The 23,909-nt window shown below is 55.1% G+C and overlaps 1 protein-coding gene across 12 annotated transcripts in view; it reads right to left on the bottom strand.

The window, feature by feature from the left end:
- CUX1 (cut like homeobox 1) overlaps positions 1-23,909 on the bottom strand; it is a gene marked incomplete at its 3' end in the record, with an annotated part of 372,121 nt that overhangs the window by 78,658 nt on the left and 269,554 nt on the right. For 7 of the 12 annotated variants that reach the window (XM_082670227.1, XM_082670231.1, XM_082670234.1 and 4 more), the window contains exons 9-11: positions 21,321-21,369; positions 11,514-11,618; positions 5,166-5,354 (exon numbers count right to left, since the gene is read on the bottom strand). In XM_082670227.1, coding sequence (XP_082526353.1) covers positions 5,166-5,354; positions 11,514-11,618; positions 21,321-21,369 — 343 coding nt within the window. The remainder of the gene's footprint in view (positions 1-5,165; positions 5,355-11,513; positions 11,619-21,320; positions 21,370-23,909) is intronic. The other 5 variants (XM_082670228.1, XM_082670232.1, XM_082670235.1 and 2 more) reach the window with 1 other exon arrangement.

Here is a 23,909-nt window from a genome sequence, read left to right as displayed (position 1 = left end):
GAAAGACCTCGTCCTCCGGGTTGCACAGCAAGGGGTCAAGGTAGCAACACGCCTTTGCCACACAACGGACGGGACCGGAGAGGCGACTGTTGCGGTTTACAGGCAGCTCTGTCTTCTTCCTCTGGGATAATCGGAGCCAGGCTTTCGGCAGTGCTGTCTGAAGACCCACAGCTCAGGTTAGGGGCATCGGTGTGTGACCCCTCACCCTGACGTGGACCCCGGGGCTGAGGGGCCACCAGTCAGAACCCAGCGGGTGTGACTGGGCTCCCTGGTCCGGGCAGGGGTCTGAGGTTGACTCTGCCTCTCTGGGGTCTGGAACTAGGCAGCGTGCCCCTCCTTTTCACCTGAACGGGGACCCCCTCAGGTCTCCCCTGTTCCTTGGTGAGAGGTGGCAGTTACGTAAATTTAGGATCTGCTGAGGCTGGCCTGGGGGAGAAGCCCAGGGACGCCCAAGGCTGAGAACGCAAGACAAAAAGGGGAGACCCCCCCGCCCCCAGGCCAGGGGGTGGGGAGAGCGACCATGACATTGGAGGCCTTGCTGCCAGCTGGAGAAGCGTGGCTCTGGAGACACAAGGGGGACCCCTGTGTGGCAACCCCATCACAAGTCACCTCCAACCTCCATGAACTGTGACCCAGGCACAGGGCGGACGGGAGCAGCTCCTTCTCACGGAATCGTGCCACCATCGTCCAGGAAGGTCCTGGCTCAATATTTCAGCTACTTGGACACTGTATGGTTGGCTAAGTGGGCTACAAGCTGGGGATCACCTGCAGGTGAGTATCTAGATTTACTCACCCAGTGACCAGGGGCACGTGTGTCTAAGAGGATTCACCGTAGATTCCCACAATTAGCTCCCTGAAGCATTTCCAGTAATGCCCACCGGTTTGCAGCGATTTACTTATGACCTCGATGCAGATAACTGGTCTTGAGGCCTCTAGCACGATGCCCCAGAGGGAAGAGGCCCTCGGTTTCTTCCCTCTGGGGCATCTCCGCTGCTGCCTTCCTTCCCGGGGCCCCCTTCGCCCCCCTCCTCCCCGTGGAAGGCTCACTGCTTCCTTCAATTGCACAGATGGCTTCCTTCAATCTGTGCTCACAGTGCCTTCAAGATGCAGCCAGGACGAGGCTCAGGGAGGCTCGGCTCCCGGGCTCTCCGATACCGGGATGTGTGAGGTTAAAACTCACTCGTGCCGTCCAGGGAGGGCAGGGGCCATGGAGGGACACACAGGCCTCCCCGCTACAGCCACGGGCTGGCTGGCACCCCCTCCCCGAGACAGCGATTATCATCATGCCCACCCACGGCAAGCGACCAACGGAACGTGGATGTCGGAGCTTCACACCCTGAGACGATGATGAGATGCTCGTTAAAACGCGGTCAAGGGCAGCCCCGGTGCAGAGGAAACACACGGCCGGTGAGGGAACTTATGTAACCAAAGAGGCAGCGTCCAGAATTAAAGGCGCTGAACGAGTGCAGAGAAGTGCTTGTCGGTCTTTGGTCCTGTTCCCACCCCGCGAGGGACACAGTGTGCCCCACAGTGGCTCAAAAGGACCCATCGGAACCTCGGGAGGTGGCGTGAGGGGTGCGGAGGGTTGGGGAGGCTTGTGCAGTTCGGAAAAAGGCCCCCAGGTGAATGGAGCACACCTGCCCACCCGCCCACCCGCCCAGTGAGAAGTACTGATCTTTAAAGCAACTGCAGAAAATCTCATTTCTCCCTAGGGGAGATGGGCCTCAGTCAGTCCTTACGAACACCCATCTTAGACCTGAGCTATTGGTAGCACTGTCTCCTGTGCCCTAGCGAGTAGAGCGCAGGTGACTGCCGCGTCACACTGCCTCTGTACTGAAGCGTTCCAACAGAAGGCCCCAGAATAGTGTTATCAAAAGCAGCAGCCTCGCAATGGCAGTCGCGTTATTTCACTAATTATGAACACAGGATTATCCTCGACAAGCGGCACGGTGCTGCAGTACTTGTCAGATCAGGCGGGAGGAAACAGCTCCCACTTCTGAGCTGGTTTTCATGTCTATCTGAAGGTTAGAGGATGCACCGCTGTATGCGGCTAGTGATGGTGAACTTGGCTTGAAAAAGCAGAGTATGGGGAGAGAGACTGGTAAACAGCCAACTGGCAATTTATCCTCATAATTATCAATCAGTTACGAAGGTGAAGGGAGGAAAGCATTAGTCGCAAAGAGAGGGAGTGTTTCAAGGTGCTCGGAAAAGCAAACCACTTAGTCCCCAAACGTGTTCCATTACAGAGTGCACCCCCAGGGGGTCCTGGTGGAGGAGACCCCCAGTCAGCTCAAGACTCCATAATCTCAAGACTTGTCCGTGGGACTTCCCTGGTGGTCCAGTGGTTGAGACGCCGCTCTTCCACTGGGAGCGGGCGCGGGTTCAATCCCTGGCCGGGATCCTGCATGCCACACAGCATGGCCAAAAAAAAAAAAAAAAAAAAAAAGACTTGTCCATTATGCCTCCTGCCCTTGTGAGACCAGTGCCCCGCACCCCTTCAGTCACGGGCATCAAGCACATTAGCATTTCTCTCCGAGGCCATGGTCAGCGTCCATGGTGAAACCACCCACCACGCCAGGATGCGGAGAGACAGCTGGAGGCTGGAGCATCTTCAGACGTAGATCCCAACCCGAGCCCATAAGCTGGACAGCACCGTCCAAGATGGAAAAGACGGGGTGTCGGGGGTTTGGGGATGGTGGAGGCGGGAGGAGGAGGAAATGGGACGCTCAGGGGCGGCTCCCGGCTGCCTCCAGCGGCCACCACGGCTGGGCCCCAGGCCCCCGCCACAAAAGCACCAGGTGGTCGATTTGGCAGGTCTCATTCGTAAAATATTTTTCTAGTAATTGTTTCACTGCTTAGTTTAGATTTGAGACTACAAATTATACACGTTAGGAGAAAAAAAAAAGCCCAGGGAAGTATCTCATTCAATTAACCTTATTCCCTTGGGCGAGGGAGGCTGACGGGCCCGTTTGGGGAAGGCGGATACCTTCTGTGTGTGGGTTCGATATCAGGGAGAGCTTCACTCCTGGCGACAAGGGGTTAAGATAATTAAAATCAGAGAAGTCTTGTTACTAGAGGACATGTTTTGATTATTAGATCAGATGAAGATAAGGGAGTAATAATTTTGGAAGAAGTATTGCCGAATTGTTTCATTAACTGCACAGTATTAAAGAATTCCCCCAAGATACAGATAAAGAACATTAATTTGTGAAACTGCGTTTCATTTTTGGTGAAGGCAAACATTAAAACCTTAACTGATTTAGAAGAAATTGCTCTGTAATAAAAAACGTAAGGCCTACAGCCTCCCTCTCATGTAGTCAAACGCATCATGCACTTGAGTCGAAGCCTTTAACTGTAACAAAGGAGGGGAAGGCCAATTATCCAATAGCAGGGCCACTGCTGGGGTCAGAAATGGCTATAACGCGAGGAAATGACACTGAATCTGGAAATAAAAAGTGAGTACTGGCGCTCAGTGGGCGGGCTGATGAGCGCCTCAGTGTGACCGGGCCTCAAGCATCTCCCCATCCCGGCAGGACCGTCTCCTCCGCGGGGCCCGGGCACCCGGCAGTTTCTCAGACAGTGGATGAAATCCACCCAAAGAGGCAGAGAAGGATCTAGTGAGGCTGAGCTGTGGGTGCCCCGGCGCCAGCGAGGTCAGGCCAGGGGGCTGCCGGGAGGACAAGACTTGCTGGAGACTGAGTTCTGCCTCAGAAACATGGTCATGCGTGGAGGAAAAAAGAAAATCTCAATTAAAAAAAAAAATCAAAATGGGCCTAACCACATTCTGGAATTACCTTACATGAGAAAAAGTTTTCCAGACATTTTTACAACCAACTCTGATCCACTTTCTTTAGAGCACAGAGACTACAATTGGCAGTCGGTCACTTATCCATTCACACCCGCCTCGAATGGGCGCTGAGCGGGGGCGGGGGGGCCCGGTGGAGCGGGGATGGCAGAGCCGATGCCGCGCCCTCGCCGGTCCTGTCTCTTCCCTGTCAAATAAGATACCACCGAGGAGTCCCTGCTGGCTCTGACGTGTGAATCTGGGGTGCCACGACTATCTCCACATTATGCTAACTTCAACAGATTGGGAATACCTTAAATAAAGTGTAATTAAAAAAATATAATGTAAAAGGTTCTGGGTTCTGAATGTGGGACACCAATTTATGAGAAGCCCCTAGAGGATCTAGCTTTTGGCTAGACTGCTAAAGACGCCGGAGGGAGACCAGCGGCTGATGGTGGGAGCTCCCCGTGCTGAAGCAACACCACGCTCCGGGCCCCGGCGCCTGGACAGGCCTGAGGGTCAAAACCATCCCTGCAGGTGGGGAGCAGGGCCCACGGGGCTCGGTCAGATGTGCCCTCCACGAACCCCTGGCTTTCATGTCGTTTAGGCACAGGGCGGGCTGGGGTCTCGGTGTGCTGGGTTCTCCTGCCGGCACCTTCTCCAGGAGCCAGGGAAGGCTGGCAGAGCTGCACTAACGCGTCTGCGGATGGCCTGCGCCCCGACGGGGCTCCAGCCCAGGCGGCGTGCTGTGGGCAGGTGGGCACCTAGGATCGGGGTTTCTACAATGGCCTGTGTGCGAGGACAGCTGACCAGGAGGGACGTGCCGCCTGGGCAGGGGCTGACGGGAGGGGTCACGGCCCATCCCGCCTCGCTGCCTTGGGCTTCAGGGCTCTGCTTCTGGCTGCCTCACAGAGGTCAAGGCTGCCATGCCTGCTGTCAGTCAGGACAAGGTGTTCTCCAGACAAGAGCCCTGATGGAGCTTCTGAGTGACGTGTCCAGGGGACCTCACGCCTCCTTATACTGGTCTCACTGGAGGGAAAGACTTAGCTGATGGCTGGAGCTCACCTGAGATAAAACCCCAACAGTCACTTCTGCTTTCAAAAGAGAAGGAATTTTAACCATGACCTTTGCAGACGACAAAAACGAGATCCATGTGTGCAACGGCTACGGCGGGGCAAATGAGTTAGTTGGCTTTGAGGCGAGACCCCCCTGCCGTGGTCACTACACTGGGGGCCGAAGTGCCCCGCTGAAGAGCTCGGGGTGTCGGCGGGGAGCCGGACCCCCCGTGCCGAGCCCGGGCTCCTTCCGGGGCCACGTGGGAGGGAGGCGGGGTGTGCGCGTGCGGCCCTCCCCCGGCCCCTGGGGCCCCCGGCGCCCTTACTTTGAGGGTGCTGTTCTTGGCACTCAGCTGCTGCTCGAGCTGGGAGATCTGGCTGGCCGAGTTCTCGCGCAGCTTCGTGAGGCTGGCCTGGAGTCTCTGCACGTCCTCCACCAGCTGTGCGATCTCCCGCTCTTTGGCGGCCAACTCAACTTCCAGGCTGGAGCGGGTGAGGACCTCTATGGCCTGCTCCTGCGGAGGAGAAAGGAGATGACAAAACCGCGCCGGCCTCGGACGGGCGCTTGGGGTTGCTGGTGCTGGCAACCGAGGCGAGAAGCAGGCAGTGGGAAGGATGTGGTTGGTGGTGTGGATGATACGGCATCACGTCCTGCCTCTGCTTGGACCGCACCTGCCCGTCGCCCTCCCCCCGACCTTCTCGTCTGCACGGGGAGCTGCCACCTGGATTCGTCTGTTCGACAAGCATTTACTGAGTACCCACCATGTAGCAGGCACACAGCAGGGGACAAAAGGACAGGAGTCCCTGTCCTCACAGGGCTTCTGGTCCAGTGGGATGGGGCAGGGATGAGATGCCTTAAATATGCTTATTAGTAGCAGAGAGTGTGTCGGATGATGATAAATGCCACGGAAAAACTGAAGCAGGGAAGGGGCAGCTGGGGCTTTTAATAATGTGGTCGGGAAAAACCGCATTGAGATGGTGACATTTGAGCAGAGACCTGAAGGAGGTGGTGGAAAGGGCCTTGCTGATGGCTGGGGACGCCAGAGGGGAAGGCTCTGAGGACAGCTCCTGGAATGTTCCAAAGCATTCGGACTTTTTACCACAAGATGAGATGCAATGTCCTTTTGATTCATTACTCTGTTATCTAGAAGCTGAGATACTGTTTGACAAATTGATTCTCAGAGTTAGCATTTTAAAAAAAAGAGTTAAAAGACGTGGAAGGTGCATATTTGGGTTCCTTTGCGCAGGAATTCTTTTGATAATTGCTGTTTTAAAAAACTTACTCCCCACCCCTCAGATGTGCTCATTTTGGAAAAAATGCAAAACAGGGAAAAGGTATTTTTTTTAAAGTCAAATTCTTATTTCCACTTCCCAAGGATGAAAGCAGTACTTTTCTCAAGTTTTAGAAGTAATCATAGCTCCTGAATGGTTCTGGAAGCTTGTCTGGAAGCTTGTCTGGAAGTGCCGGGCGGAGCACTTCTGGGCATGACTGAGGGGGACAGGAAGGGCAGGACCGCAAGGTCCCTGTGACGGCAGCGACCTGGGGACGCGGCTCACACTGCAGCGTAGAACGCCACCATTCCTCGCTGTTGTCCCCTTGCCCCCGGAAGTGCACCGCTGCACACCCTGATTTGGCCTATACTGGGGCGGAAACAGTGGCAGCTACAGCCCCAGTTGGCAGGGGCAGCCCTGCCATTCCATGCATGATGTGCCTGTCACAGGGTTTTCACCATTTGGGGACAGCCAGTCACCATGGAAATAATTTTTCACGTCTCCCTCCCAGGAAATTAAGGCCTTTACCATGTAAGAATGGGAAGTTTTGTGGGCGAAGAAGGGAGCCCGTCTGTCTCTGGTTTGTATAATGTTATAGAGTAAGTCCTTCACTTCCCCTAACTTCTGGTGGATCTGCCCGTGGCCCTGGGGCCCCAGTGAGCATCTTCCCGCCAACTTATTAAAGAGGCACATGCTGTCCAGACCCGTTCTGTTCAGCGTGGGCTCCACGGACTGGTGCCAACTCACACACCGTGGCTGGTACACAGTGAGACAAGCACGGAAATTGAGAGTAAGTGTTTAGAAACTTTTATAGCAATCTGACTTTGCTGTGACGTTTTTATTGTCTTTTGTAAAACTATCAGTCTGCAACAGATTGGAAATTCAAAACAAAACAAAACAAAACAAATAAAACCATCCTTCACCACAGAGAATTTAGGAAGCGCCGCCCTAGACAACTCTGGCCAGAACCCAGGTCAGGAGCCAAGGGACCGCAGACAAGTCCTGCCAGCAGTGAGGACAGGGGAGGAGCGCGTGGGGGGGGGTCCTGAGGAGGGACGGGGGGTGTAGGCGGGCTGGTGGATCTTGCTCCGTCTCAGGGCGGGGTCCCCACAGGCGGGCACAGGGGTGGGAGGGGCAGGGAGCAGGGCACGAGCACGGGGTGATCAATGCCGAGAGGCTGGCTCGAAGAGGACTGAGCATGTTGGCACCTGAAAGTGACCGCTCGGGAGGGTGGCAGGAGGGGCCTGGACTCAGCAGGGGGACACGATGAAAGTGATACCCAGGGAGGTTGGCCTCATGGTGCGTCTAGGCTGTGGCACGGTATCTAATTTAACTTATTTATCCATCGTCCAACCTGAGGGATGGCAGCCATAGCAACTGTTTAAAGTGCTCTTAGGGAAAGAATCTGTAACACAAGCCCAAAGGTGATCTGGGGTTTTCAGTGGGCGAGTGCAAATCACAGCAGGGATGAGGGTTCAGAGAACCTGCGTAAAAACAGGAGCTCTCAGTGTGGCCCTAGGTCCAGGATGGGTACCGGGGCACGGGCAGTCCCAGGGTACAGTTGGCTGCTCAACTCTTGGGGCCCAGCCTGGTCTGGCCACAAGCTGACCTTGTGACCTCAGGCACATCAATTAACTCACGAACCCGGGCCACAGATTCCTCATTCATAACAGAGCAGACACATTTGTGTCTCGCATAAACTAAGCTGAGGTGAGACAATATACCCCAAAGCAGCAAGACCTTGGAATTAAGATAGAAGACACCATCCTACTCCGAGCCCAAACGTGCTTGCTCCCACCTGCAACACGAGGGCGTCCTGTTGTCCCACCGTGAAGACGCAGCAGGAAATGGAGGAACAAACAGACAAGGGCCCGGGAGTTGACCAGGGGCTGCGGGTGGAGGGAGAGGCCCGCACCTGGGTGATGGAGCTGGGCCTGTCGGTCCGTGGGCACCAGCTAAAAGGAGATGGTACGACAGGGTGCACAAGGTGCTGGGTAGGGTGGGGGGGGGGTGAGGTGGGGCGTGGAAAACTGCAGGGGGGTCGGCGTCTGGCAGTTCAGGTGCCCTTGAGATCATTACTGAGAAGGGAAGCAAAGGTGGATTCAGGGACTCAGGACCACTGGCTCCCTCGTGTCTGTCCAGGCCTCGACTCAGCCCCCCCCAAACCCCTTGGGAGCTGGGCCCTGCCCTGGCAGCTGTGGTTCAGGGGGCTGGGGTAGGGCCCAAGGACTCCCTCGTCATTCTGATGGGGTCCAGGGTCAGGACCCTGGCTCGGACAAGCCTTGGAAGGAAGGAACAGAAACTGACTTCCCTCAGTCTGACAACAGGTCCCGGTGGGCACCAGAATGGGGTCCCGAGAGTCTGTCCCAGGGGGATCTGCCCAGGCTCCAGGCTTCAGAGGTAAGGGCCTGCGTTCCTCACGGTGCCCCATGTTTCCCAAGGGGAGAATGAACCCAGAAACCGAAGTCGCTGAGGGAGTACCCCATTAAACTTTGTCCCTCGGAACCGCCCGCCCCCTTCTGCCAAACCGCTTGTGTGAACTATCACAGGTCACGTAAATCCTCCTACAGAGACCAGAACACCGAGGCCGGAAGAAGCCAGATAATGATCTCTGTTACCCTGCAGCCATTTTCACACGAGATGCAGGAGGATCACTGAACACGAGGGAAATCTGATGTGCGGTGACTGTGGGCCGGGACCCCAGCCTACGAGGCAAACACTCGGAGTCTAGGCTAATCTCCCCGGGGAGGGTTGAGGGAACGAGAGGCTCAGTTTTCCTTCCTTCTCATCACCCCGCTATTCCTGCCAACACTAAGTGGCCAACATATGCCGACTGTGTCCAGTATATTCACCCGATGGACAGACAGACGTTTAGGTTTAAGGCGGCCTGGTGTGGTGCACCAGAGCCCCAAACTAACATTTGCCTGTAAATACTTGACAAAGGGCCTGCACGCCTCCTGTCTCCTTGACTGCGCATGAAGCAGGGGTGGCTCGATGGAGGGGTAAAGAGTGGGCGTGGGAGCAGGACAAACTCGGGATCATACCCCAGCTCGGTCATTCCCTAGCTGTGCGACCTTGGGCAGATTACTCAGCTCCTCTGAGCCTGTTTGCTTACCTACAAAATGAAGGTAATAAAACCGTGCTCTAACGACCGTGGCATCACGACGCAGCAAAGACACAACCGCACAGGGTCCCGCCCGGCCTCTGATGCGGAGCAGGGGCTGGCTGACTGGCGGCTCGCCTTCCAGAATTGGTGATTCCAGTGGCCCAATGGCCCGGTTTTGGCTTTTGCTGGATCTACAGACTCCACCGTTTCTCTACCTAGTTCTGCCAGCCAAGCCCAACAGACATCGTGCTGCTGGCCTGGTTTCCTACGCTTGCTCGTTTGCTCCCCAGCGGGCTGGGGCTGGGGCTGGAGCTGCCGGGCTACACGGGAACGTGTCCCTGAGGGGAGCCCTGGCAGGGCCGGCTCGCGGGAGGCTGAAGCGGGACCATGTAAACACTGCACTTAGCCGATGCCGCAGTGTTTAAGCACCCCGAGGACCCACAACTTGCTCTACCTGCGAAAACATTCATTTCCTTCTGAAATGTTTCGGTTGCTGCAGTCCAGGCTGGTGCCAGAAATCCTTTCAGTCAAAACATTTAGCTCAGGAGCCCCGGGCAGACACAGGATGCACGGCTTTCTCTAGAGGACCCTGAGCGACCACAGAGGCCAGGAGAAGCTGCACTGATTCCATCCTCGAGGGCTTCCTCCCGCCGCGGCTCCGGTGCTGGGTCCAGTCCAGGTAAACTTGGACAAGGGCACCGTGACACAGCCAAGGGGACATTTCAGGCAAAATTAATACCAGAGTCCATGAAGTATAAAGGTTGTGATGGTTCCTTAAATGGAAAACTTTTCTCTGTAGCCTGAAACACTTAAGTCATGTTTTAGTTAAGGTGAACTTAAAGACAGAAAACAAAAATCCAGTCTTAAAAGGGGTCCTCACACTAAAACTTTGCTTTGGACCCATTCCTGGGGAATAATTTAAAAGCTCCGGTCTGGGGCGGCAGAGGCCCCTGCTGAGTCCTGGCTTGGCCGCTGGGGCCAAGCGTTCTGGGGCGAGGGGCTTACATCCAGGGAGCTTCCGTTTCCTCATCTATATAAAGAAATAACAATGCCCTGCTTCATGGGTCGGGTGGGGGTAGTGGTAGTCAAACTGATGTGTGACCTTATTACAGCAGCACATCTCCCACTGGACTGTCCTCTCTCCAGGAAGGGCCTGGCTCGTCCCTCCTGGCTCTCCCAGGATCCACTGCGGGTCCCGGCACACAGCAAGGGCTCTCCAACCCTTTATTAAATAAAAGGACAGCTACAAGTGCAATTCACCCATCACAGGCCATCAGAGCTGCAGGGACCTCAGGATCACTTACTTCCTCCTCATTCTGCACACCAGGCCTCGTAAGCGCCACCACCTGAGTTAATCACTGTATGTGAACTAGTGACGGAGTTGGCTCTGAAACCGGGGCTCCTGGACCAGAGCGCTGATGCCAACCACAGCCAGCCTAACCGCTAAGGTTGGCTGAGGACGGATTACGTGGCAGGACCTGCTCTAGAGGCTTCGCTCAGAGTAATTTCCAGAACCCTTGTAAAAACCCATTTTATGGATGATGCAACTGAGACTCGGGGAGGTTAAGCCACTTGCCCCAAGTCACACAGCTGATAAGCTGCAGAGCTGGGTTCGGAACCCAGGGGTTTGGCTCCAGTGGCCACGGTCTTAATGACACCGCCGCTCTGTACTGCTGCACAGCATTGAAGGAAAGTCTGGAGTCCGACAGTTCAAAGCCGCCTTGATCGAGCTGGGCAAGTTCCAGCTAAGAGCAATTTTCATTAGCCTTAGAAAAGTCAAGAGGCAAAGGTCTGAGATGTGTGCCTGGCTCCTCTTGAATGCCCGCACGTCAGGCGAGACCCTGACTATCACGCGGACTCAGAGCGGGTTGTGTTATTACCTCCCCCGCTCCTCCCACGTCATGAACTGTTTTCCACTCTGGAAGGACACATCCAGAAGACCAAACCTCCAATTTTCCTGTGCAGTCCTGCAAGCCTCCAGCCTCGGATCGCCACCCATCTGCCAGCGGTCCACCCACCAGTCTAACTGGGAAGATGCTCTCTTGGTGAGGGGCTCTCCACCGGGTGGGCGTCACGCTGACCACCGGGCACCGATGCACAACCAGTAAAGCTCTTCCCTCTGACGCTACTGGCTTCCATCCCCAGACTGTTACACGCACTCCCCACCGAGGCAGCAGGACTGTTTCAAACGTTACCCCCGAAAAGGGATGCTCTAAAGCCAAAGAAGAAAGCGGCTGTTAACACACAGAGGTACAGATGCGAGGCGACGGGGTCCCCGCGGGGCTGGGCTACCCACCACGTCCGGCGCCTTCTGGATCTGGGAGGCCAGCTGGAGAGAGTGGTTGGCCGACAAGAGCTGCTCCCTCAAGGTCTCCGCCTCTCTCTGAGCCACCTCTGCCCTCTGAAGGAAGTGAAAAGGGTGGAAAGAGAAAGTACATTCAGTTTAACAACTGACAATTATTACAAGAAACATTCATCAATTCATGCCTGACTGACTATAATTGATTTTCCTAAACACTCAACCTAATAAATGCTAGAAAAAAACAGACAATGTGATGGATTTTTATTTTAAACAGTACAAGGAAGAAATAATTGAGCGATTATGACAGTAATTTAACGCTAGGAGCAAGGAATCCCCTGCTGATACTAGCGCTCCGGCCCACTGAATTTCCCAGACTGAATAAATACAAGTGGAAATGGAGTCTTTTGATTCAATTTCTTTCTATTCTCATAGCCCAAGAAGATTTTATTGCAGGATTACTCCTGGGAGTAATTCTCACGGGTAAACAGTGAATTAAAGACACTCTGGCCATTCTCCTCCTAAAAACATGCACAATGTTGTGGTTGTTTTCCTCCAGCAAGTATTTCCATCAACGGACGGGGTGTAAATACCACTTCTTTTGTGAGGACCAGGCTTATTTCAACGTATTTAACCCTTCACCCGACCAAGTTTTCTAATGCTGAGGCTGGCATTTCCAGCCAGCCAGGCCAACGAGGGGCTGCTGAGGGGGTGAGGCCGAACAGAGCCGCCACAGGGAGGAGGCTGCAAGAGGAACGAGTGGACGCTGCTGTCATTTGCTGTAATTCCCGGACAAGGACACCAGCGCTCCGGAGAGCAAACCAGTATTTCCCACTGGTCAGCGAGAACAGTCACTCCAGTGCCCACCTCCCAAGAGGACACCGTGGTGCAGGGGGCAGGAGCCGGGCATTTGGGACCAGAGGGATGAGAGCAGGTCACCTAACTCAGCTCACCAAGCCTCCACCTTCCCGTCTGTAAAATGGGAACACCGTCTCCCTCCCGGGGACCTCGCGAGGGTTAACACCCAGAAGCGCCCTCATTCATAAGTGCTTTGTTAACGGGCTTGTCCTGATTTTACAATGACTGAGACGAAATGCAAGGATGGGTGGGGAGCTGTAGCTAATTGACACTGGGCACGTGGACTGAGGAGCGATCACTGCTTCTTTCTACCAGACGTACATTCTGCTCATAGAAAAGATGAACAAGAAAAGCCTGGCTGACTAAGGCTATTTCGTGTGTGTTCTTATTTTGTGGTGTGACAGTGCGTGCCTACTAACTGCTAAGAACGAACGGAAAAGAGAAGAAGTTAGCCTGCCCGGTACTCGCCAATCCACCTAGTTGTACGACGACTGGGTTTGGCAGCCTTAAGTGGTTCTACGACGGCGGCGCGGCCCTATCTGCTCTGCATCCAGACATATTAGGGTATTTCTAACAGTAGCTGCTCCTGCCCAGGGTGGTGCTGGTGGCTGCCCGCCCCGCCGCTCCAGGAGCTCCTGGAATTGCACTCAATCTAATTCCCTTGGCGCCTGGGCGGGCCTGTCTGTGCTCAAGCAGCCACTTCCCACCCTCCGCTGCAAACCGTCTAGAGGCGCCCGTGTCAGGAGGCGGTGATGTGACCGGTATGGCCAAGATGCCAGGGGTGACTTCTGCTTCACGATAACTGCAGGAAGCTCTCCCCTTCAGTGAAAAAGATTTCCCCTAGTTTGTTTCCAGATGAGCCACTCCACGTTTTTCTGATAATCGAGTCATATTACTGAAAAGTTTACTCTCGTCTTTCTCGTCAGTTATACTCTTGGGCATAAAACCTCCATGGCTCTGCCAGGAAGAAGGTGTATTTTGACATATTTCTAGCCTTTCTGACTAAGGAAAACAGTGCTTAGCCTAGTGGAGAAGCAGTTCTGGTGGCAGCCAATGAGGCAGCATCCCCCCGCCCCCGCCCGCTAACACTGGCTGTGAAATGTTCCAGAAGCACCAGAGCTGAGGCAGCCCAGGCAGGGGCTTCGTGGCCAGGATCTCATGTGGGCATTTCGCTGTTGGGAGCAGAGTGCTGCCCCATCAAAGGCTGGGGGCTCACAGAATAAGGGATCTTAGCTGTGGATGATTTCATCCTCGGTTTTCATAATTTCTCCAGAGCTTCTGCACTTTGTTCAGTTTCCAAGTTCACGTCCAGTCATGAACCTGGGGCCTGTCCTCGGTGGTCACAGCCTCTTATCACGTTTAAGTTGACTCGGCTGCTTCACTGTAACTCTTTTAAAAAAAATCAATTAATTAACTAATTAATTAATTAATTAGGTTGCGGCGGGTCTTAGTCGCGGCAGGCGGGCTCCTCAGTTGCGGCATGCAAACTCTTAGTCGCGGCAGGTGGGATCTAGTTCCCTGGCCAGGGATCGAACCCCGGCCCCCTGCATTGGGAGTGCGGAGTCTTAACCACTGTGCCACCAGGGAAGTCCCACCCCGTAACTTCTTGATTGTTTAGGATTTTTATTATTTATTCAGGATTTATAGCCTGAGTACATCAAAAACAAAACAAAACAAAACGAGTTGAGGTGTTTGTGCCGCTAAACGTGCGCAAAGCAGAACAGCTGAAAGTCAAAGTGGGCCTAAGGGCTGCTGAAGGAGGGAGCGGGTACTGGACGCCGGGAGCTGCTGCGGTGAGTCTGTCGCTGTAAATGCAGCCCAGCCGCTGGCGGCTGAGGCGGAAGGAAGAGGGTGCTGTGCTGGGTTGGCTCCGCAGCCTCCCTCGTTGCCAGGGTTTCCTATCTTCCCCACGACCACAGTCTGGCCAGATGAAGTTGTGTTTCTAGAACTGGAATCAACGTGGGGAGGGGGCAGGCTCTGGTGCTGGTTTCTGATCTGGACGCCCAGACACGGGGCCGTAGCTGCCATGAGACATCCAGCTCCCCGTTTCCACTGATGGGACTCCTCCTCCCCTGTCCCTGCAGAGGCAGAGCCTGGGGACCGCGGCCAGGGCCCCGGTGGGCAGCTGGCGGCATCGTGGGTGTGACTTAGCGGCCACCCCACGGTGAGAACAGAGCCTGGCCAAGCCTGAGCTGCCCTCCTGAGAGATTTGCTGGCTGTTTCTTACTTTCTGTCCTTTGCCGAGAAGGGAGGGTGAATGCTGGAAGCGTGAGGGGAAGGAGAGCGCACGTGAATGAGTGAGGGCGCTGCTTTGCATTTTGGTGGTAACTCCAAAGATAGAAAGGGCGGCCCTACGGGACAACTGGGGACCAGTGAGATAACACGAGCCCGGTGCCCAGCGGTGCCACCACGCGGCGACAGGCGTCCAGTGAAGAATTATTATTATTATTTTGGGCCCTGGTGTGTGCTTCCTCGGGTGGCCACGATTCTTTCCTTATCTTAAAATGAGGAAAAACTTTTTTTTTAGTTAATTTATTTTTGGCTGCGTTGGGTCTTTGTTGCTGCGCGCGGGCTTTCTCTAGTTGCGGCGATCGGGGGCTGCTCTTCGTTGTGGTGCACGGGCTTCTCGTTGGGTGGCTTCTCTTGTTGCGGAGCACGGGCTCTAGGCGCGTGGGCTTCAGTAGTTGTGGCACACGGGCTTAGCTGCTCCGTGGCATGTGCGATCTTCCCGGACCAGGGCTCGAACCCGTGTCTCCCGCATTGGCAGGCGGATTCTTAACCACTGTGCCACCAGGGAAGTCCCGAGGAAAAATTTTAAAATTTTAAATCTTAAAATTTTTAGGGGAAAATTACTAAAGACTGTAGCTGGTCTTCAGCTTAAACTCCAGCTTCCTTCAGCTGTCACCAGGAAGTCATAAAGTGTGGAGAAGCACGGCCGGTGGGGCAGACAGAGGAGGCAAAGGCAGAGGCCCAGGCGGCTGCAGCCTGCCGGGGACGGCGGGTGAGGCCGGTCACAGCCCTGGGCCCGGGGCCCAGGGAGAGGGGGCTGTGCTCAGGGGTTCCCTTGCGGGGGCTGTTTCCTTCTCCCCCAGCACCAAGGCTGGGATGTGAGGGAATCCTCACCACCTCCCCTGTCGGGCAGGCTTTCCCCAGTTTACCCATTTAAGGTGTGGCTTTGAGTCCCCTGGTTTTATATGGTGGTGGTGGAGGCAGGTGGGGGGGTGTCTCTGATCCAGCCTTCTGCCCAACCTGGCCCTAGGCTTTGTCTCTTGTCCCTTTTATATGTGTGGCCATGAAAGCCCACCTCTGGGGACACCAGAGGTGAGCAAGTCCCTTTAGTGACACAGCAGCCATGTGAGCTGGCCAAGGGCAGTGCCCCCAGGGAGACAGGCCGCGGCTGGGCACACGGGTCTGCTGGCGGGCTGTCCCTCCTGCAGTAACTTCCCAAGGCTGCTGGAGCAAACGACCACAGATTCAGTAGATTCAAACAAGACCAGCTTATTACGTCATAGTTCTGAGGTCAGGCATCCGCTGTGGGTCTCACTGGGGTAAGATCAAGGCGCTGCAGGGCCGGTCCCTTCCTGAGGCTCCGGGGCAGGATCTGTTTTCAGCTCCTAGAGGCTGCCCGCATTCCTCAGCTTGCGACCCCTTCCTCAACCTCAGAGCCCACAGTGGCCACAGTCAAATCCTTCTCACATCCCATCGCTCCGACTCTTCTGTCTCCCTCTCTGCACCTATGGACCCTGGTGATTATGGAGGGCCCACCTGCATAACCCCAGGGACCCTCCCATCTCAAGGTCAGCAGATGAACAGCCTTAACTGTGCTCTGCAGGCAAGTGGACCTATGCACAGGTTGTGGAGATTGGGCTGTGGACACCTCTGGGGGCCGTTCTTCTGGCCACCGCAGTCCTCAAGGACAAATAACACATTTGGACCATTTCCAGGAGAAGGCAAGCTCTCCTCGGGGATGACTCCTCAACCCGCTCCCCTCAAAGCCCCGGACTCTGGAGGGAGAGAAAAGGGGAGCACGACTACGGAGACCAGCAAGCGACCTTCCAAGGGAACAGATGCCATCGCTGTGGAAAGTGCACAGCTAACTCCGGTCACCCTCCCAGATCAACACCCACACTCGACTGCGGAGGACAGCTAGGGCCCAGAGGTGGACCCGCTTCAGTGATGCTGCAGGAGAGAGGTCGGAAAGGTCCACCGAGAGAGTTACCGCCACACATCCCAAGCCGGCCCCGTGCTGGTGGCCGGAGTCCCGTTTGGACCCCCCGCCTGTGTTTCTGGGGGACGCGATGGGTACTGATTTGGATTTCTTTTCTCGGGTCGGCCAGGCTGAAAGCTGGACCTCCCCCAGCATCACACCACCTGCATAGACGCAGATTGTTACGGCCCACAGGCTGCTGAGCCACGATTTCAGAAAAGCCGTGAGAGCGAATTTCCCTACCCCCTCCTCCCCGAAAAGCTCTGAACCTTTACTGTCACCAACTAAGACAGTATTAACACAAGCACCTCCAAGTCGGACAAAGAGGTGTTAAGTGAGACCCAGCCCTAATTGCCCGTCACCAGTCGGACTCTCTTCCACTTCTCCTCGCTAGAAACACAAGTACTTCAGCGATAAGATAGAGCTTCAGGTCTCAGTAGAACATTTTGACTATAAACCAGTGCAAAAATAATGTTATATGCCAATGCAGTAGTAAATTGCTCCTCCCGGGGCTCTCCCCTGATGGGCAAGGCACGGAACCAGACGTCTGGCGGCGCCCGGCCCCGGTACCCCTCCTCCGGCCCGGCCCGCCTCCGCCTAGTCGCCATGGGCCCCGCCTCATCCCTGCCCTGACACATCACAACAGCTGCCTACTGCTCCCCCGGCTTCCAGGCTTTTCACTCCCCTCTGTTCTCTGGATGTCTAGCCAGAGCGATCCTTCTAGACCTCGAATCTGACGTCTCACTCCCGCCCGTGATTCTCCACTGTTCTCAGGGTGAGGCCCTCCCCACACCTGGCTAGACCCCCTCCTCTGGGCCCACCTTTCCGCAGGGGCTTTACGGAACAGCCTGGAGCCCCCAGAGCTCACGGAGCCCTTCCGTACAGGCCCTTCCTTGCCTGCCTGGGCGCTGCCCTCCTCCTTGTCCCCCGGGGGAGTTTTTCTCCTCATTGAGTCATCCCTGTTGAGCCGCTGAGCCACCGAGTCAGCCCCTTTCTGTTTGCTCTGTGTCTGACCCTCCACCTCATACTCTCAGCGAGGGCTGGCCCACATCTGCCTGCACAGCTCTGGTGACGGGGAGCTCACTCCCTTCGGAGGCAGCTCCAGGCACCTCTGCATCGGGAGGAAGTTCCCTCCCATCAGCCTCTGCACTTGGCCGTGAGAAAGCCCGACCCCTTCCCTGGCCAGCCCTGGACAGCTGCAAGGCCAGAATCCACAACCGCTGCCCTAGGCCTTCCCCTTTCTAATCTCTTAACATCCCAAGTTCCTGATGTGTCAAGTCTTTCTGTCTTCTTTCCCTGCTCCCCAAAGAACAGGGATGTCCTCAGACCTCCCTGTTTCTTTCGTGTGAGGGCCCCTTCCCCGTCCTGGCCATGGAGTGGAGCCTGAATGCATTGCATGTGCCTGGTTTCCTTCTAGTGTGTGTGGTTTTCCAGGACAAACGATAATTCCCCGGGCGTGAACTAACTGCTACAGCCGGCTGCAGAATCACCACCCCCTTCACTCCAGAGACTGTTTCTACTAATGCAGCCTGAGTGGCTGGTGAGACTCTCCTATACCTCTCCCCACCCGCACTGTGCTGGTATCTTCCTGGGCAGGACTTCAGAATTCTCCCTGCGAACCCAGGCTTCCTTGGCAACTACAGAGCATGAATTTAAGCACGCACTTAACAGGTGTTTTACCTCTAATCCGCGAAACAATCTTGTGAAGGACGTACAAGCAGACCTTGTTCTACTGCGCCTCACTTTATTGTGTTTTTTACTAACTGAAGGTTTGTGGCAACCCTGTGTTGAGCAAGTCCACTGGCGCTATTTTTCCAACAGCATTATTTTAAAGTTCAGGTATGTGCATTGCTTGTTTAGACATAATGCTATTGCACACTTAAGAGACTACAGTGTAGCATAAACTTAACTTTTATATGCACGGGGAAGCCAAGAAATCTGTGTGACTCCCATCCTGATACCCACTCTTGCGGTGGTCTGGGACCTGAAATCTCTCCGAGGTCTGCCTGTACGAGTTATCATTCCCTCCCTCCCTTTCTCTCGTACATAAACAATTTTTTTAAATTAACAAAAAATGGAATTGTAAAATACAGTCACACAAAACATACCATCTTAACCATTTTTAAGCGCACAGTTTAAAGTAGTGTTAGGTATGTTCGCATTGTCGGGCAACCATCTCTAGAAATTTTCAACTTGCAAAACTGAAACTCTGTCCCCATTAAACACTGTAATTCCCCATTCCCCGCTCCCCCAGCCGCTGACACCCACCTACCCTTCTTTTTAAAATTAATTAATTAATTAATTAATTAATTTTTGGCTGCGTTGGGTCTTTGTTGCTGTGCGTGGGCTTTCTCCAGCTGTGGCAAGTGGGGGCCACCCACCACAGCTGCGGTGTGCGGGCCTCTCACTGCAGTGGCCTCTCCCGTTGCGGAGCATGGGCTCCAGGCACGCGGGTTTCAGTAGTTGCGGTGTGTGGGCTCAGTAGTTGTGGCTCGCGGGCTCTAGAGCGCAGGCTCAGTAGTTGTGGCGCACGGGCTTAGTTGCTCCGCGGCATGTGGGATCCGCCCGGACCAGGGCTCGAACCTTCATCCCCTGCATTGGCAGGCGGCCTCCCAACCCCTGCACCACCAGGGAAGGGAAGTCCCCCCCACCTACCCTTCTACTACTCTCTGTCTCTATGAATTCGACGACCCTAGGGATTTCATGTAGGTGGAATCACACAGTCTGTTTTTTTGTGACCGGTTTAATTTTCCTTAGCATAATGTCTGCAAAGTTCATCTTTTTCTTTTCCTTTTTTTAAAAGAAATGTAAGCAGTGGAGAGACTTGTCCAAGGCCATCTATGGCCAGGAAGTACCGAGTGCGGACCTGAACCAACTGTCACCGTGGAGACGGCACCTTTCTTCAGGGTCCTGTCTGGTGTCTCCGAGGACCCGAATCCACCCAGTGGCCTTCAGCACTTTGAGAAGCACATCAACTGTGCCAAACGTCCTAGTACCTGGGGCCTAACTGGATGGAGCCTGACCACTTGATATGCACAGAGTCAGCTCATCTGTCTAACAAGCTAGAGCTTACCCCAAAGTGCCGCCAAAAGGGGAAGCAGCCCGCGATGGGCCTGGAGGGAGGGAGAGGGTGGGGGAGTGGAAACTGAGAAATGCGAATGATAATCCCGTGACAGGGAAGGTTCACCAATAAGGTTTCTGCAAAGTTGAGCAGTGCTACCTGAGTAAGAACAAAGGGGCCAAACTAAATTCGTTTAGCAAATTAAGGTAAATAAATGCTTAGGCACCTCTATGAGGTGAAGCGAAGTAGTGCTTTAGGGCAAGGAGCTGAATGGGTGTATTTGGGACATAAAGAAAGGCCAAGTGAGCCCCCAGGCTCTATCCTTGCTTCCGAGTGTGGTGAATGGCACAGGCGCCAGGCCTGGCTCTGCAATTGACCGGCCACTGACCTCAGTTTCCTCATCTGTAAGATGGGAGTCATAACTACACTGACCTTGGTGGAAAACAGTGAGGTTTAAGTGACTTGGTTCGTGTGAAGTTCGGTACAATCGGTACAAAATAAGTTACTCGACAACGGTCAGCTCTTCTCACCGTGACCAGCATAGCTACTACACAAAGATGCTACCTCGGGTGGTGCAGTCCATGCATCTCTACTGAGCAACCCCTATGGACCAGGCCCAGGATACTCAGGGGTGAGTCTGAGTGTGCAACACCGAACACACAAAGTCTTCCTTAAAGAAGAAAGGAATCCACACGTTCCATGATCATTCTTATGCATACACTGACTTTCATATTTTAATCAGATTTCAGGATATTTTCATGGGCCAAAGAATGGACAGGGCCGCTCTTTGCTGAGTGTTTGCCAAGGTCCGGGTTAGCAATGCCAGTCAGGGGCACAGGCACCCCGTGGGACCCTCACAAGGTGGAGAGCTGAGACCGTGGATCCGAGAAAGATTTTCATCCCATGGGGCCACTCGAGGCAAACCGCTAAGCTTCCAAGTGCCTGGAGTGACCCAGCTGTAAAACTGAGTGGGGAGAGGCCACCACTGCCCCGGCCTTCTGCGGCTGAGACACGCAACCCAGCCCTGGCTGCTTCTCCCTGCAAATAAATAAACTAAAACGAGAGACCCCTCTCTTCTCAAAGCAGGAGCACCATATGCTGAAGCAGAATGTTCTCCTGCTCTGCAGAGTCCTTGGGGAGGGGCGGGGCCCTGTAGGGTGGCCAAATTTCCCAGGCAGCTGAGTGTTTAGAGCCACTGGATACCGTGTGCCTACTTCATGCCGGACACGGTGCTGGGGGTACTTTGCGCAGAGCATTGTGACAACTAAGTATCAACCACGAGGGGCTGTCAGCTGGCAGCCCTCTGCAGAGCAAGTGGCTTCATCCCGTCAGAAGGTGGAGAGACAGACTTTGCTACGGGGTAACGCACTGGTACAAACTCTATGGCATAACGGCTGTCACGGGAACAGAGCGGAGATTTAAGAGACGGATTAAGGAAAAGAAAAAGCATCACCACAGGGTGCCTGGGATGCTGGGACCACGTCAGAGACTTTCCCAAGGAAATCACGCCTGGGACTTTTCACGTATTTCTCATGACATCAGAAAAAGCGTCAACGTGGACAGCTGTATGTGAAAGGTACAAGACTAACCGGCCTCCTAGCTTAGAGAAGCCTCTTGTGAGAGAACAGAAAGGGCTACGCTCTTGTGATTGCGCGCCTGAAGCCATCAAACGTCCTACCTGGTTTGCTCTTTCAAGGTCCGTCATGATCATTTCAATTTCGTCGGCCCTGGGGAGGTGAGAGGGAGACAGCACGTTAGTCAGCGGCGAGGGAGGCTCGGGGGCCACCGCGGTTCCAACTCGGCAGCATGACCCACAGGCACGCAGGTTGGTGTCGGGGGAGAGGGGCCACGCAGAAGGGGACTCTGCCACCCACTGGGAGGAGGTGGGCTTGCATCGGCGGGAGAGCCCGCCTGCCCTTGAGGGGCGCCAGTCTCTTTGGGGAGACAGCGCCTCCTGCCAAGAGAGTGAACAGAACTCTGAACAGAATGCTCTGGAAAAACAGAGGTGGCAGAGATGAATTCTCTTTGGGGGGAGGGAATCAGGAAGGTTTCAGAGGAGGTGATGTGTGAACTGGGTTTTGAAGGATGCGTAGAAGTTTGCTAGGACCAAGAGAACCACGAGCAGGTGGGGGAGGCGGGAGGAGGCTGGGGACGCAGGCTGGGGGGCTCCGCAGTCTGTGCGATAAAACTACCTGGGTCTCCGTCATCCTCCCTCAGCCTGCTCACACACAGGGGGTTTCCAGGTGTTGTTTGTTCTTTCTCTTTTTTTCTGCTCTGAAAGTACTTTCTTGAGTAATTTGAAGGCACATACATGCTTCCAACACACAACAGCACGAGAGAGAGAGGAATGCTCAGAGTTCTACCGAGAAGGTCAGTTCCAAAAGTCTGTGGCAGGTTTGAACAGAACGCCCAGGGAAGTCACTGCCCCAGACGAGTCTCGATGACGGCCCCTGTGACGAGGAGGCCACGGCCGAGACTGCTGCCCGAGGAAGGTTCAGCCCACCCATGGAAGGGGGGGCGGAATGTTACAGCTGCAGACCAGCAGTGGGCGTGTGCGCCCCCTCCTGCTGCGGCCGCCTCATTCCACGCCCCACGGGGACCTGAGCTGGCTCTGCCGCCTGCAGGACTGAGCTCCACCCCTCCCCGCCCGGCCTCTCTGCCTGCTGAATCCCCCTGGCTGCCCTTCGGGGCCGAGGCTCCTGCCCCCCTCCCACCCCCGCAGCCCTGTGCTCAGGCAGCTCCCACCACGTGGCGGGCCCTACATAGCCTGGACGTCTGCCCCGTCACCCTCCACTCCTGGGAACCTCATCCCCTACTTCCACCCCCACCCCCCAGCCCTCCTCCAACCCTGCCAGGGGCTCCATCTCAGGAGGTAGCACAGCTCTCCCTCCCTGCCAGGGTGCGTCTCTTTCACCCTCATCCCTGCCGGCACAGGGCCTGGCATCAAGCTGGAGGCCAGGGTCCTGAACGCGGCCTGTCCTGCGAGCAACGGGCCAGTGGGCCAGTCTATTCCCTGGGACAGGTTGGGGCACTCGGACGGGCCGACTCCAGGGTTCTTCTGTCCCCCAAACCTACTTCTCTGGTCTTGGCCATCCACCCTTAACATAGAGAGTGGGACAAACTACCCAGGCCCTGGCCGGTCCGGTTTTGCCATTTGCTGCATCGTGTGTTCTCTCCTCTGGCCCCGAGGCTTTTCCAGCCTTCACGGCGCCCTGCGATTCAAGGCCATCTCGTCAACTCCCAGCAGCCCACACGGGGTAACAGATGCCTTGTGATCAGGTTCACCGATCGTCGTATCTGTTTGAAATAGTATCCTGCTTGCAGACTCGTCCGGGAAAAGTCCGAAACAACTCATCAAATGGCCTAGTTACACGAAGCTCTTTTTAGGACAACTTCGTGAAGCAGGCAGTGTCTCTAAGACAAACACCCAAACTGGGCCCCCGCAGAGAAATGCTGGGGGCCGGGGGCGGCTTCAATTACAAAACATCTTAATGCACCATGGCAAACAGAAACCTCCAAGATCTCAGAGAGAAACTGCCTTGACTCCAGAGGGTAAAACCGTCACTGAAAGTGTTTGGTCTTCAAGTGACAGAAAAGGGGACCTGACGGCGGCCAGGACAGAAAGCGTTCTTGACAACCTGCTGATGGAGTGCAAATTTCATTGCGTATGAGAGGCAATCAAAAGTTAACAAACTTCTCTTTTAAGGCAAGTCACAACTGTTAAGTGAAGTTTTGAACTTTAATCAAACAGTTATGCACTAGGTATTTACAAAGTCCAGATCTACACGGCCACCCGCCCAGCCTGCCGGCGGCTGGCGTCATCCGAGCACTCTCCCCCTCGGTCCGTGAATGTTTTCCGACACCTACAAGCTCCCTGGCCCCGGCAGGGGCCACGGGAAAGGCGCAGGCAGACGTGGCTCCTGCACAGCCCACCGGTGCCGCGTTTACAGAGGGGGACAGGAGCCCCCCGCCGTGGCTGCTGAACACCTGAAACGAGACCTCCCGGTGCCCCATCTTCTTCTCTCTGGTGCACGTCAGGGAGCTGGTGGCCAGGGGAACGGCCTGGGCTGGGGGAGCAGAGATCCCGAGCATGGGGTCTCAGGGAGGGTTTTCCGAATCTCTCCTGTTGGGTCCTTCGTGAGCCCTTTCGTCTTTAATTCTGGCTAATTTATCTTCGTCATTCAGATGTTTCTGCTGCTTGGTTTGGGTCTCCTACTATCTGGCTACTGTTGGCCCGTCTACTTCCGTCCTCCATGTCGTCCAACTT

This window comes from Grampus griseus, assembly GCF_964374135.1.
Source record: "Grampus griseus genome assembly, chromosome: 14".
In the NCBI taxonomy this organism is placed as follows: Eukaryota; Metazoa; Chordata; class Mammalia; order Artiodactyla; family Delphinidae; genus Grampus; species Grampus griseus.
Note: the sequence above shows the minus strand (reverse complement) of the source record. Positions and strands in the feature narration are given on the sequence as shown.